The sequence below is a fragment of the Tamandua tetradactyla genome, chromosome 7 (genome assembly GCF_023851605.1).
Source record: "Tamandua tetradactyla isolate mTamTet1 chromosome 7, mTamTet1.pri, whole genome shotgun sequence".
In the NCBI taxonomy this organism is placed as follows: domain Eukaryota; kingdom Metazoa; phylum Chordata; class Mammalia; order Pilosa; family Myrmecophagidae; genus Tamandua; species Tamandua tetradactyla.
In genome coordinates this window covers 15,213,494-15,229,645 of record NC_135333.1, presented here as the reverse complement: position 1 = coordinate 15,229,645, position 16,152 = coordinate 15,213,494, and the positions used below count along the sequence as shown (strand labels likewise).

The following is a 16,152-nucleotide window of genomic DNA, read 5'->3' as shown; positions in this document are numbered from 1 at the left end:
TACATAAGAGAATTTTTCTTTCTCAAAAACTTCAGTGGAAATTTCCATCTGTTTAGGTTTCTTTAAAAAGAGGAACCTGTTTTACAAATTGATTTTGTGGAACTTTAGAGTTTACTTAAAGTTTGCATACTGATGTGAAAATCTAGCTATGTTTTCTTTTGTTCAAGAATTCACCCTTGAGAAGATAACACAATTATTGTTAACAGTGTGTTAATTGGATTTTTAGCATGATTTGATAGGAACTTGTCTTTTTAGAGTGATTAAGTTTCAAGCATTAGAAAATAAAGTACTTAATTTAAAAACTATTTGGATTTGATTAGCGTAAAAACAAAACAGAAAAACCATTTCCATTTTGTTTTGACTTGCATTTTTATTTTTAAGTTAATATAAATTACTGTACATAGTTAATATTTGTGTTAGAATATTTAAATCATATAAAATTGCTCTGTTCTTAACTCTAGGTTCCAGTGTGCATTAATATTTTAAATCCTGGTCCCTATAAGCCACCTGGAAAGATAGCCCTAAATGATTTAATGTTCACTTAAATATTTTGTCATGGTCTTTTGTATGGGATAGGGCTATATTCAGTTTAGAGTTAATGCTAGCCAGTACCTGGTGAGCACTGGTCATGTCCTGTAGACTGCTATGTATGCTTTACATGTGTACAAACTTTGTAATTCCTGTTACACTTTCAAAGTGATTTTCACATGCTTACTTGGGCATTATAGAAATCCGTTTCATTTTAACTTTCCTAATTTTGGAACACTTTTTATTTTGATATTTTTTCCTGACTTGTGTGTACCTATTAAGGTTCACAGTGATGATGCTAAACTTGGATAATCTAATACAATAATATAGAATCAAATTAATATAGTAAAAGAAGTGTCTTGATGTTATTGACTGATCCATCAGCATTCCTTTTCTTTTCAGTTTCAAATGCCAAGTTAAGACTCAGATATTTACATATTTTATTGTAGCACCATAATATTTCATCAAGTTAAATCTTCAAATAATAGTCGATATATAAATTCATATATACTTTGTGATCTGTAGATTTTTTAGTTCAATTTCTTTTCAGTGCTCTGTAAGTACTTTTCCATATGTTTTGGAAAAATATGGCAAACTGCGTAACCCATATTCTTTTAGTGGCAGACCTCAACCTGTCCATATTGTTATGAGCACCTTCACACAGCTACATTTTACATGAGAAATAAAGTAGATTTTTTTAGTAGCTTTTTCAGTAGTTTAGGTGAACCGGGATCCAATAAGCATTTTCCTAATTGTTTCAAATTAGCAAATTGAATATATCACCCAACACAAGTTGCTTTTTATTTGATTAATAATGGTCATGTGGGTTGAAATGGCACTCAAATGCTTCAAGCAGAGAAGAGGGGAAAAATGCTTTTTTTGCACATATATTTTAAAATTTATAAAGTTGATTTTTAAGAACTTAACCTGGCAGTTTGTAAAAACTAATATAGTATGTGAAAGTTAGAAAATTTCTCCCATTCTTGTTCAGTTATTTTGCCATAGTGTGAAACTCAGTGAACATAATTATTGAATGGGTTTTAAGAAAATGCTGCAAAGTGTGTTATACTCTGAAGAGAGGAAAGGTATCCCAAATATAGTTTGTGTGGCTCACTTCCTTATATGATATACTTTAACCTGATAATTCTTAAGAGGGACAGAGTAGTAGCTTAGAATCATTTAAAGTGCAGAATAAGTTGCTTTGAATTTCTATTCCACACTGGTATTTTTCCTCTCCTGTAAGCCCTTTTAAAAGGATAACATGGCTCTATCCATTTATTATGGTATGTATTGGTTTTACCTCTTTCTTAAAATCAATAAATGCATTGAAAATTATGTTATAGTTATCCCTGACCATCGTTTCTATTTCAGTGTTCTGTTGTATTTGGACGTTAATTGTTCTTCGTTAATCCAATTGCTAGCATTTTGAAAATAGGTACTAAATTGGGGTGCCAAGCAAGTATATTCTGTACAGTAATTACAATCAGAGCATGTAGTTTAGAGAAAGTTGTACTATAGAATTGTATTGTAGCTTTTAACTTTGAAATTAAAGTATAGGGAATTATTAATCTATGAATTTTTTTTGTAAAAAGAATTGCTAGGGTACATTTTAATTTAATAGTCTTCTGTTACAATTTTAGTCTTATGTTGTAATTTTGTTTGTGATGTGATACTTATATTTAACTTATTTGAAAACATTGTGCTTTATGGGAGTTTTGAACACAAATCTTGATGCAAAAATGTTCAGAATTATCCAGAAGCATTGATTATGTATTTTTGGAGTTTATTTCTTGTTATTTGGTAGAAAGTATACCATATTAATAGAAGAACAGAATTGTGTAATCAGTGTTCCTCACTCAGACTTGGTATGGTAGCTGTCGGGAAATAATGTCATCCCTGTGGATAACAGTTTTCCTAACTTTAAGACTGTGGCTGTAGTGACTATTGCACAGATTTGTTTTTAGAATGAAATGAGGTAATATATGTGAAAGCAGTTGACAAATTGTCATAGGCTTGGAAAAGATTTTTTAAAATATCTTACTTGCTTGTGTTGATGTATACTCAGTGTAGTCCCTGCCACAGAGTAGATGATCAATAAGTATTTGTTGACTGACTAGACATATATTGTGTATTATACATTTTTTGAGTGAATGATGTTTTTGAAAGATGTTTGAAGAAGTCTGTTGCCTAAAATTGGATGGTTGGTTGCCTGAGTAAACATACCTTTTTAAAGTTTTTTAAGTATCATTTTTCCCCCCATAATAGATAATTTTGGGTAATATTGATGTTTGTGAGTTGAAACTTGATGATCTCAGCTCAAAAAGAGTAAAAATTGTCTAGAAAAAAAGATAAATTTAATGTGTTCTAGTTCTTGCAGAGTGGAAGATCTATAGGAAATTTACTTAATGAATAAAAATATTTATTATAGTTTTAATTATTTAATACAGGTACTTCCACAATACTTAACTTCAGTTTTGTTTTAAAGATGGTTTAATACCATTCTCTCTGTGACTTAGGAGTTTGCTTAACCTATTCTTTTTTACTTGTCTCAAGTTACATCATTCATCTATTCATTCACTTATTTCATATTTGTTGGGCTAGGCACCTCTTATGTGCTAGGCACTGCCATATTGTTTGTCTAAGTTATAATGTGACCGAATTAGGTAAAAGATGTGAAAATGTTTTGTAAATTGCAGAATAGTATTCAAGTATAATTATCATCATCAAATTCTCAAGATAGTTCAGTTGAAGGTACCTTTAGGGTACCTGCTTTGTGTAACTTATAAATTGAATCTACCAAAATTTTTGTGTGAAACTTCTTATAAAAGTGGAGAAATTTAGATTATCCAGCAATGAAATGTTTACTTCAATAAGCTTTAACGAAAAAAAACCAAAACAAATATTGTCTCATTGGATAGAATGCATTTGTAGATTTTTAGGTGAGGACGTGAAGTTTGCTCTACTCAGAGAAACAAATTGAAAACTTAACATCTAACTCTTCATTTTGCAGATTAGTATTTTTAATAATGTGGACGTCTGAGTGGGAGATTGTAGATGACTTGGTGCAAGAGTATTGCCATTGTAAGAAAATGAAATCAAAGAATATGATGTATTGCTTAAGAGTCAGTAGCATTTATTTTTATATACATAAGACCGTACTTATTCGTAGTCTATTTATCATAATTCCTGGGTAATATACCTTTGAAATCTTTTGAGTTGTGATTAGAGATAGCATCATATCATTTTGGCCAAGAGAAACGCGGGAACTATTTTTAAAGCTGAAAATTGTGATTAGGGGTAGAATTTGGTAACATTTTAATATGCAAATGAATAAAGGTGTTTCTATAATGAGTTGTATCAATGACCCTCATGAAGATAGCAGATCTCATCCAGCTGATTCAATGTTTTATTTTATTTATTAATTTTTCAACACGTTTTTAACAATTTAATTTTAAGTATATAAGTAATGATGAAAAATCTAATCTAAATAGTTTTTAGAAGCAATTTTATTATAACACAAAATTCATTGATTTTGAGTTGATTTGGATATTTCAGTATATTGTGTTTTACTGTAGAAGCAATACGAGTTATAAGAGCATTGGTATGGCTCTTTGGTGTTGGTTCTGCCATAGAGTAAATGTGACCTGGGGCAAATCATTTCATCTGTATTGGCTTCTAGTTCTTCAACTGTAAAATGATGGTCCTTTTAGCTTTAAGATTCTGATAATGAAATGTCCACTTAAAAAAACAGAAGAATCAATTTTGAACCTACTTTTGTTTATTATAAGGATATTATAATGCAAATTATTTCAGTGGTAAAGTATATATTTTATGTTTATTAGATACATTTAATTATTAAATCCTGATCCCTCTTCCATCTCTACTCCCAAGAATAGAAAGATATGAATTCTCTTTTATCCAGATTATATAGTTTTATAGTCAGAAACCAAAAATGGTCTTAATAGTTTTGAGGCACCTTACAGTAAGTACTACCTGAGAGAAGAGCGACTGTGCAGCTCTTCTAAGACATTTTGCAGCATGTTCCTCAATGTTTAACTTCCCTATTATTATTTATCCTATATAGGGTAGAGAATTAGTTCTTTTAGTTATCTAACTCTATATTGTACAGCCAGTTGACCTTGTTGGATTCTTTAGGAAGTTATGGCAGTCAACTTAAAATGGTGTTTGGATTCTTTACTGAAAAATTTTCCCCCTTGTTTCTAACAGTGAAATAGATCTTGTCTTGAATTATGCTGCCATATCCCATGGAATTTTCCTCAAGTATGTTCCTTTGGATGTGAATAGATGTTACTAAAGAAAAAAAAAAAGGAGGGACCTATGTGTTCAAATGAGTTTAGGATTAGGATAAGGTTATTACAGAACCTTTAATATGGTAATAGTGACGTTTCACAAGAAGCACATGGTTTATAGAATTACCTAAGCTTATTTGACCAAAGAATTTTGTTTTTCATTTCTTTGTTTTTCTTCTTTTTACCCCAGAATTTCTCCAATGTAGTATTCTGACAGACATATTTTGGGAAATAACACCTAGAATTTAATCTCCCCTTTTTACAGTAGCAGAGCCCAATGAAGAAAGTCTTGACCCTACTTTTATATATAGTGCCCTCAGCCCCCTGCCACACTAGAGGGTGGTCTTCACTTCAGGCACACAACCTGGTCAGAGTTTCTTGATTCCGGATTAGCTGACTGCTAAATGTTTAGGTTCTACAATTAATTTGCAATTGAGAAAGAGCACTAATCTATTTCAGTACCCACCAGGGATTCTAAACTTGAATTTACTGCTATGCTCTATTTATTAAAACCTGAATTGAGAGAATAATATAGTTAGGCAGTTTACCCATCCATTTTTCTGGTTATCTAAAATTTATGCCTTGCTCCTGTATCACAGTTTTTGGTTTCCTGTGGAAATAAATGCTTTTACTCAATTGGGTGTTGGCATTTGCCATTTTAATTGAAAGGGATAATAACAAGAAGTCATACGAAATTCGTTGTATATATATATGAGGATGATTTTAAAGACTTTATTACACTGTAAGGTATCTTATGAAAACCCATGGGATAAACTTCTGATTTTTGTCCCAGAAAGAGTTGTTGTATTCCTTCTAAGCAACTGTTTTTAAATTTTCTTTGTAAAAAAAAGTTGTGGATGCTCAATGGCTAAGAGATTTCACATAGAGCCCAGAGGCTATTCTGAAGGTTACTCTTATGCAAGCTTCAGCTAAATAATGCAGATTGCCTTGGTATGCCAAACCCCAACCAATAGTATTCCTGAAAACACCAAAGAATACCCATGGCTCTCTCTGTATGAGCTCTATAAAAGTCTCATTCAGTAAGTTTATTTTCAGAAACTTAAAACCTCCTCATTGTCCCTATGCCAGATAAGCCCTGAAATCCAGAGGTACCAGTCTCTTTAGAACATCAACTAGTTGCATCCCCTTCCCCATAATGTTGACACCCCTTTTCAAGATGAAGAAGTTAGAATGGTCATTGCCCAAATATCCCTGAAGGTTGGGAGTGGGATCAAATAAGAGTGAAAAGTTATAACAGAGAAGATAGGATTTAGCAAATAATTGGGACTATTGAATCAAATTTCAAAAATATTGAAATTTTTTGTTAGGCTGTAGTGTATTAGAGTAGCTGAGAAGGAAATACCTGAAATTGTGGATGTGTAACTCATACCGTACTTTGGAAGTTGCTGTATAACTACTTGTTAAGCTGTACTTTGAAATTTATCATTTTTCCGCATATGTGTTGTATTTCACAGTAATAAATGTAAAAATGTCTTGGATAGTGTAATATTGAAATTGATTGTATCACCTTTCTTTTATTGTCTTCCTGAAAGCTTTATACCAAATTTGTGGCCTATTTTTTTACAGATATGTAGACTTTTACTCTGGTTTCTTTTTATCTTTGGTGGTATAGTTTTGGAGTTAAGAATGCAGGCTCTAGAGTCAGACAGCTTAGATTCAGATCTTGGCTCCATCATTTATTAGCTGTATTGAAATCAAGCCTCAGTTTCCCCATCTGTAAAATGGAGTTTAATAGTAGCCTCACAGGGTTATGGTGAAAACTACCTGAGAAGAATAGATGTAAGCACCTGTAACAGTTTTTGGTAACATTTTGAATGCTCGGTTTTTTCCACGTTGGTATTTCTTTTGTTTCACTTTCTTTATTTACTTAAAGAATAATTGATTATATGTTATGTATTTATATAATATACCTAAAATGCTTCTCGAAATAAGGATGCATAGATGTTGGTTTCTTGGCACATTTCATTTTACATAAAATACAGCAATTAAAAGCATTTACAGTTGCTTTACTGTAAGTATTTCTGAAACTACAGAGATTTTGAATACAAGAAGATTTTACTTTTAGACTACTTAATTTTCATTCCTTTTCCTTTCCACCTTGAAAACACATCACCATACAAATTTTATGATTATTTATGTAGGTATGACCATGGTTTTCTTAAGACATTTTCTCTTGCAACCTTTCATGTTAAAAGTTTCACTATCATTTGAAATCTGTCACAAGACCAGCGAACTGCATTCATTATAGAACTATTTAATAAGTTCCCCAATTTGAAGAGCAGACTTTTATGTGAGGTCAGACCAGTTGAAGACATTTACAAAGAATTAGTTGTTTGTTATTGCTATGTGAATTGCAAGAATGGAAAAAAAAAGGAATTCTTTCTTCGATACTTCCTTCCAGGCTGAGTCATCACTAGAGTGGGAAGGGCAGCAGCAGAGAATCCAAATCCAAAAGCTGGTATCACAGAGTACCATTTCTCCAAGTTGGGGGCTCAGAGGGGAGCCATCATGAGCGATGTTACCATTGTGAAAGAAGGTTGGGTTCAGAAGAGGGGTAAGTGTTCAACAAAACCAAAATAATACAGTTGGTAAGAGTACTAAGCGGTTACTGATGTGCTGGGAATTGATAGATGTTCTTTATGCTATTAACAAAGTAAACAGATATGCTATGTTCAGAAAGAGATGTATGTTATTTAACATGTGTTAAGAATTTGCTTGTTCTTTAGGGATTTCTTTGTTATTGTTGATTTTGGTAATTTAAAATCTAGTTTTGAAGTCAGGTTTGACTTTCTGGTATGTTGTGTGCATGCATGTTACAGAATGTTAGTGTTGTATTTTTCTGTGGTAGCCATAAATTCTACAATACCAAGAAATGTCCATAGAATGATTTAATATCTAGAAAAGCATCTGTCTTATATACATTTAAAAACACATAAATACATAAATAAATAAAGGTATTCAATTATATTCAATCAGTTTGGGTGGTGGCAGGGGAAGGGCTTAAAATAGAAAAGTGAATGGGTGTGCTCACAAATTCATGGATTAGACAATCTCATAAATTAAGTAAGTAAAGTCCTGAAGTATAAGATGGCCAATTAAGGAAAAGAGGATTTTTAAGAAATTTATGTTTAATTTCATATTTTTATTTTTCATAATGTGCTTTTAAGATTTCTTATTCACTCTTTACTAATGATGTAGATAAATAATTCAAATGCAACCTTTTATTTAATTAAGGAAAGAACTCTTCAATGTACAGTTTAGTTTCTCTGCAGGATCATCTGCTTATGTGGTTATTGTGTTTATTAGAAATCTAGAGCTTAGACTAGAATTACTGTTTACCCATTTGGCCAAGATGAGTAGAATGAAGACTGTACCATTCTCAGGATTTTTTAGTTCCTACGTATCTATTTTCTGGTTAAAAGTTACTTCTTATATATTGATTTAATAGTCTCTGAAGGCCACTGTTTAATACCTGTTGTGAGAAGCTGTTATCAGTAGATAAATGTGATTATGAATTATTGAGTTATAAAAAATCAATTTATTGAAAGTATGATTTACATATAATGAAATTCAGTGATTTTGTGTGTACGGTTTGAGAAGTTTTCACAAATGTGAACAGTCATGAAACAACATGACAGTTAATGTATAGAACATTTCCATTATTCCACAAGGTTCCCTTGAGCCCCTTCGAAGTCATTTCTATCCCCTCAACCCTGGCAACCACAATCTGCCTTCTGTTACTACTATTTTGCTTTTCTAGGATTTCATATAAATGGAATCATACAGTATGTAGTCTTTTTGTCTGATTTCTTTCACATAGCATAATACTTTTAAGATTCATCCATATTGTTGTGTAAATAAGTAGTTTGTTCCTTTTTATTGTTGCGTAGTATTCCTTTTTCTAGATATACCAAAATTGATGTATTTTTCTACCATTGATGATGGCCATTTGGATTGTTTCCTGTTTTTGGCTATTATGAAAAAACTGCTATGTGTATTTGAGTACATGTCTCTGTATAGTGATGTGTTTTAATTTTTGGGGTCAATAACTTCTAAATGAGATTGCTAGGTCTTATGGTCGGTCGGTGTGTGCTTAACTTTGTAAAAACTGCCAAACTGTTTTCCGAAGTAGCTGAACATTTGTATTGTTAAATTTAATTTCTTTCATGTTATTCTCATATTATTTAATTGTAAAACCTTCAGATTTCAATGCTGTATGAAGTTTTATCAGGTTGTTTTATTTTTTTAACTTCTCTATTCTATTTTGTCATTGTTCCTGTTTTGTTTTTTTGGGAGTGGCCAATCATTTAAACTTTTTGGAATTTTACTTGGCTAATCTCAAAAATCTATTCTCAAGATTGTTTTAAATGCAAAATTAGATAAAGGATGTGACTATGCTTTGACAGTTCTAACTCAAATGTAAGCTATTGCTGTCTCCACATTTTTTATCGAGTGGTTATGGTGGCTCTTGAGTCTATTTAATTAATCATAATTGGTCTCAAATATAATAGATTATTGTATAGTGTATGGAATATGGGAAAAATAAAAATGAAAAATAATTTGTCAGTATTTCCTGCACTGATCAGGGAAGGCGGAGTGTAATGATTGTGTGTGTGTGTATATGTGTTTATTTAAAAAATTAATGGTCATATAAAAGAAAGAATCTAAATAGTACACAGTGGTATAAAATGAAAAGCAAAAATCTTTCCACCCTCTGCCTCTTCGACCTGGTTTCATTTCTCAGAGGTAGCATTTTAGGCTTTTTAAATTTCTAATTCTGCTTATTTTTATCCTGTTTATATATATATAATATATATATTATCTCTTTATGTAATATATTTATTTATTTATTTTTAACTAATTAGTCTTAAGCAATATAGTGCCTTCCCACTGTGGAAAATGAAGAATTAACTTTTAATATCTATTCTCCCTTCTTCCTTTTTCTCACAATTTTTATTTTTACTTTTTTTGGGGGAAGAGAGGTTACCTTTATATAGTTAAACATCTAATTCTTGGACCATTAACTTCAGAACGTATTTAGGCATTATCTCTAATCTTGCCAGATTGTAAACTGAGAAAATCAGCTCCCCCTCACTATCTTTCCCTTGAATTCTTCACATTCCTTTCTCAATTTGTGTCAGCTCTAACATTTTATTTATATTGTCAAGATTGTTTCTGAAAAGCAGGAAACAGTGTTGTACTTACATAAAAAAATACTTGCTGCTAACCCAACTATTATGATGGGGTCCAAAAAGAATAAATGGATTTTTTAAACTGGGTTGCTACTTAAGATCAAACCATTCCTTAGTTAAGTTTCTAGTTTGGACCATGGTTTAGTATTTTCCAGATTTTCTAATTGCCATGTTTTCTCCTTATTGATAGAAGAGTGCATGTCTTCTTCATCATCTATCACTTGATTATCCACTTTTTAATCATAGTATTTGTTGAAATGTTTCTTTCTGATCTGATGACTGTCAACATAATTTTATTTAATTGTATTCTTGGATAAGTTCTACATTTTGCTAGATCTCATGTCCATCCTCTTTTTGTTTTGGATCTCTTTTACAGTTTTCTAGAGTACTTCCTGAAGTAATTTTTTCAAAATGAATGTGGGTGGTCGTTTGTCAACATAATATTTGAAAATATCTTTTTCACTTTCATATCTGGTGGGATACCATGGCTGGATATAGAATTAAGGATTAAAATAATTTTCCCTCTGAATTTTGAAGGTTACATTCCATTGTCTTTTAGTAAGCAGTTTAACTGATATGAAAGAGGTTTGATATTATAGTTATTTTTATTTTTTTGCTTGAACAATGTGGATTTATTGCCTCATGGTTCTGAAGTTAGGAGAAGTCCAAATCAAGGCATCATCAAAGTGATGCTGTGTTCCTGAAGACTGGTGTTCTGGGGCTGGTTGTTGGTGATCTTTGGTCCTAGGCTCCTCTTTCACAGGACAGTGCTCATGGAGGCCTCTCCTGGCTTCTCCCTTCTCTCCCAGGTTCTGTTGATGTTCCACTTCTAGCTGCTCCCTCTGTGACTGAATTTCATTCTGCTTATAAATGACTCCAATAACAGAATGCAAACCCATCCTGATTGCGTTGCGCCACACTTTAACTGAAATAACCTTATCGAAAGGTCCTACTTAGAATGGGTTCACACGCACAGGAATGGATTAAGTTTAAGATCATGTTTTTCTGGGGTACATACAGCTCTAAGCCACCACAATGGACTTTAAGGAACAATGGGGTTTCTGCAGGTGGAGATGGGAAGAAAGGTACTTTCCAGGAAGAGGGCTTAGCAAGTTTATCTAGTAAAGCTTTTGGTGGACTCTTTGAATCTGAAGGCTTTTGTTTTTTGTTAGCTCTGAGAAATTTTCTTTCTTCCCTTCTATTTTCTCTGTACTTCCCTTCCTCCCCACTCCCCCTTTTTTCCCCTGGAGTTTCTGTTTCAGTCCTCTGTTCTTAATTTTTATGTTCCATGCCTTTGTAACCCCATCTCCTCCGACACACACACCATGTTTTGGACAATTTACTTGAATTTTTCTTCCTGCCTTTAATTTGCTTCAGCTATCACTTAATATTTCAGGGAATTCTTTCTAGTCTATCATTGTTTACTCTTATTTTATAGATATAATTTAGTGATGAGACTACATTATACTAATTAGATTTTAAGTTTTTTTCCTTTTTTTATAAGTTCCAATTTATTTATTTTGGTTGTATTTTTTTGTGTGTGGTGTTAGTTTTTTTTGAGATTTCTGGCGATCTTTGTTTATATTTATGAACAGTCAGTGTTTGCAGGTAGTTTCTTCTGCTATGCAGATCTGCTACCAGCTCTCCTTTATCCTCATACCTGTTTTTACAGTTTACTTATTTTCCCTCTATTTATTACAAGATTCATTCACTAAATGAGGATTTGGGATGGTAAGGTTTAACTGTACTCGATGGCATTAATTGAAATACTCGGGGGAAACCAAATTTGGCTTTTTCTTCTTTACCGGTATTTTATTCTTTTAGAGATGTATTTTCAGTATTATTTTAATAATGATTTTATGTTTCACTCAAGTAAATTTCATTACACAGCCCATGGTAGTTTGGTTGTATGTTAGTTCAAAAACTTTCTCCCAGAGGGCATTATTATTTATTGCCTGTGTACCCCTGAACTTTTGTGTGCTCATTTGAGAATAAAAACGATAATATCTGTCTTCTCTATCTCATAGTGTGGGTGTAAGCATTTAAAGATAATGTGTGCAGGAATTTTTAAACTGTAATGTACTCTTATCAATAGAAAATATTAATATAAAAACAAGTTATAATATAGCTCTTACTTTGAATATTGGTCTTTTATCTTAAAAACTCTATTTATGAATGAATTCTTGGTACCTCCTTTCCAGTTGCATTGTATTATTTATACTTCTAATGTGTGTAAGATACTTTTTCAGTATATCTTCTTGGAAAATAAAAAAAAATGAAATTAAAGATAAATATGGATACTGTGTAGAATAAATGCTTTCCTAACTTGGTTATTAGTGATGTATCAATAGTGAAACTTTTTTCTGTACTTTTTTTTGAGTGGTTGAAAATGGTATTAATTGAAATAATATATTAGCATAATATTGTTGGTGTTAGAAATGACAATAAATGAAAAGTCATATAGCAAACATAGAGAAAACGATTTTCCTTTTTGGTGGACCTGGGAGAGCACCTCACAACTTGACTGTGCATCAACATGGGAGACATTTCCTTGTGTAGTAAAGAGTTACTATATTATCTTGTTCTAGGACCAGTCTGTTGGGTAGACTCTAGGTGACTAAATCTCTAAACTAGATGCCAAAACTTTTGCTTTTTTAGAGCTTCTTCTACTATGTATAGTGTTAATATTTGCTTTGAAGAAACTTGGTGCATTAAAAAGTGGGAAATTCCATCTGTTTCACAGGCCTAAATTATGGAATAAGTAAAGTACAATAATGTAAATCAAGGTTTTTTTTTCATTTATAAAATTTCATTTGCTTAATATTGTTTCTTAACCAAAGTATTCACTTATAAATGTGGAGAGCCAGTTTCTTTATAACAAGTTAAAATCTACAGCACATTTGTTGGTTCATAATCTTATCGTTTTGAAATTGGCACAAGTCTAAGATATGGTTTTATCATTAAAAAGATTTTGATCTTTCAAAATGCTGCAAAGATGTTCATTTCTTTATTTTATTAATAGCTAACAAATTGAACTTTTGTGTTGTATCTGTCTGTGAAGCCATTTGTGTTTTCTAATAATTTTTTTCCCTTAGTTTGCCTTGTACTTACGTTTTCCAGTTTAGGGATATCCATAAATTCTGTCCTTTAAGTTATATTTCTCTTTATCATAGAATTATGATGATTATTATTATTGTCATAGAATGAGAATTATAAGATTTTAGATGAAGTAGTGTGTTAGTGTTTAGTAATTCCAAAGTTAAAAATTTTTTAAATCCGTGAGTTGTTTTACAAGATAACTTGATCCTGCTATGCAAAATGTACTTTTGTAACATAAACATTGAGAGCTTGGTGATTTTTTTTTTTTTTTTTAAAGAGAGAGGGAGGAAAGGAAGGAAAGACAGAGAAGGAAGGAAGGATGGAAGGAAGGAAGGGAGGAAGAAAGGGAAACATTTTTAAACATTTTCTTGTTTTATTATATTTTGTTTGTTTGTTTGTTTTTTACATGGGCTGGGGCCGGGAATCGAACCGGGGTCCTCCGGCACGGCAGGCAAGCACTCTTGCCCGCTGAGCCACCGCGGCCCGCCCCAGCTTGGTGATTTTTAATGTGTAATTGCAGTTTAGTCAAATTTAGCAAGGTACTATAGAAAACAAAATACATATTTTTTTTTTGGTGCTTACCTAGGTCTAGGGCCTCTCCTTCTCCTTTGCTTTGTATGTACTTGTGTGCTTTTTGTTCACGTTCTGTTCGTGATGTGACTTTAGAAATAAATTGTGAAGTGATTAAGGAGAAAGAAAATAACAGTATGATTTCCTGTTTACTACCCTATAGCAAGCTTTTTCCATAGAGAGTACAGAGCTGTGGTACTGACTGTGTAAACCACACAGTAGATTAGAGCTCACTTTGATTGCTGAGGTTGTTATAAACAGAGAATAAATATGGGAGAATTAAATTTATTTTCATAACATTGAAACTCTGAGATTTAACTAATGTTTTTATAAAAATTGTTTTTCTTATAGCTCAATGTATTTGTTTTGAAAATTTTAACCAAAATCAAATGAAGAAAATCATCAAATAAATTTTTATATGTTTTCTAGAATTATTACTAGAATTCTAACGTTGCTGTGTTATACCCATGCATGTGCAAACACACATGCTTGCCTCTTTCCCATAAGCAATTGGTTTTTTTTTTTTTTTTGGCATGGGCAGGCTCTAGGAATTGAATCCTGGTCTCTGGCATGGCAGGTGAGAATTCTGCCACTGAGCCAATGTTGTACACCCCTAAGCAGTGGTTTTTTTGTATTTACTTTGTGTTATTCTGCAGCTAAATTCACTTCTTAATTTTAGTAGTTACTTTTAGGATTTTCTATACAGACAATTGTGTCATTATTGAGGAGCGACAGTTCTTCCTTTCTAGTCTTCTCTGCCTTTAATTTCTTTTTCTGGTCTTATTTCAATAGTTAGGAGTAAAAGTGGTAAGAATGAACATTTTTCCTTAATTTCTCATGTCATTGGGGGAAGCATTATTTCATCACAAAGTATCATGTTAGCTATAGGTTTTTTATTGCTGCCCTTCGTCAGATTACAAACGTTCCCTTCTTTTCCTAGTTTGCTGATAATTTTTGTGTGTATGTGAATTTTGTCAAGAGAGTTTTCTGTATCTACTGAAATGACCATTTGGTGTTTCCTTTTTTTTTTTTTTGATAATATTGTAAATGACTTCTGCCGAAATAAATCCCATTTGTATATCTTTTTTAAAATTAAATTTTTTTTTATAATCACAATCGACTTTTCTTTTTTTGGTGAAAAACAACATATACAAAAAGCAATAAATTTCAAAGCACATTGCAACTATTAGTTATAGAACAGATTTCAGGTTTGGTATGGGTTACAGTTCCATAATTTTAGGTTTTTACTTCCAGCTGCTCTAAGATAATGGATACTAAAAGAAACAGTATCATGGTTCAACAATCACACTTGTTTGTTAAACTCTACCTTCTCTGTATAACTCCACCATCACCTTTGTTCTTTCTCCTACTCCATAAGGGTATTTGGGCTGTGCTCATTCTAACTTTTTCATGTTAGAAGGGGTTGTTGATAATATGGGATGGGGGATGAAACTAGTTGATGTTCTAGAGATGCCAGCCCCTCTGAATTACAGAATTTACCTGGTTTAGGGACGCATCTGGGGGTTGTAGGTTTCTGGAAAGCTACCCTAGTGCATGGAACCTTTGTAGAATCTTACATAACACTCTAGGTGTTCTTTAGGATTGGCAGGAATGCTTTTTGTTGGGCTTTGGTAATCTATGATAGGTAGCAGTGTCTAACTGAAGCTTGTGTAAGAGTGACCTCCAAAGTAGCCTCTTGACTCTACTTGAACACTCTCAGCCACTGTTACTTTATTAGTTACACTTCATTTCCCCCTATTGGTCAGGATGGCATTGTTAATCCCAAGATGCCGTGGCCAAGCTCATCCCTGGGAGTCATCTCCTACGCTGCCAGGGAGACTTTCACCCCTGTATGTAATGTCCCATGTAGTGGGGAGAATAGTGATTTCACTTGCAGAGTTGGGCTTAGAAAGAGAAAGAGGCCACATCTGAGCAACAAAAGAGGACCTCCGGAATAGCTTTTAGGCATACCTATAGGTGAGCTAAGCTTCTCCAATACATACATAAACTTCACAAGAGGAAGCTTCAGGATCAAGGGCTTGGCCTATTGATTTGGGTGTCCCTAATGTTTTACACAGTATCAGGGGTTTCCCTGGTGGTAAAGTTTAATAGTTCCGTATTTTTTCTCCCATCTCTCAAGGGACTTTGCCAATACGTTTTGATTGTCTGCTTAATATACTCTGGGATTTATCAAGGCATTACATTAAGCTCTACAAGATTAAAGGCCCCCATGCTTTTTTTATTTTTAACATTTTATATTGTACAACATAACATATATACAAAGGTGAAGAAAGAGAAGAGCAATAATTTTCAGAGTACTTTTCAACAAGTGCTTAATGGATAGATCCCAGAGTTTGTCATGGGCTACCATACCATACTTTCAGATTTCTTCCTTCTTCCTGCTCCAGAATATGGGAGGCTAGAAGGAATTT

At 32.5% G+C, this 16,152-nt stretch overlaps 1 protein-coding gene across 6 annotated transcripts in view; it reads left to right on the top strand.

The window, feature by feature from the left end:
* Positions 1-16,152, top strand: part of AKT3 (AKT serine/threonine kinase 3) — a 430,706-nt gene that overhangs the window by 2,465 nt on the left and 412,089 nt on the right. For 4 of the 6 annotated variants that reach the window (XM_077168486.1, XM_077168483.1, XM_077168485.1 and 1 more), the window contains exon 2: positions 7,261-7,413. In XM_077168486.1, coding sequence (XP_077024601.1) covers positions 7,368-7,413 — 46 coding nt within the window. In that variant the 5' untranslated portion in view covers positions 7,261-7,367. Of the gene's footprint in view, positions 1-7,260; positions 7,414-16,152 lie in introns of those variants that run through there. The other 2 variants (XM_077168491.1, XM_077168490.1) reach the window with 1 other exon arrangement.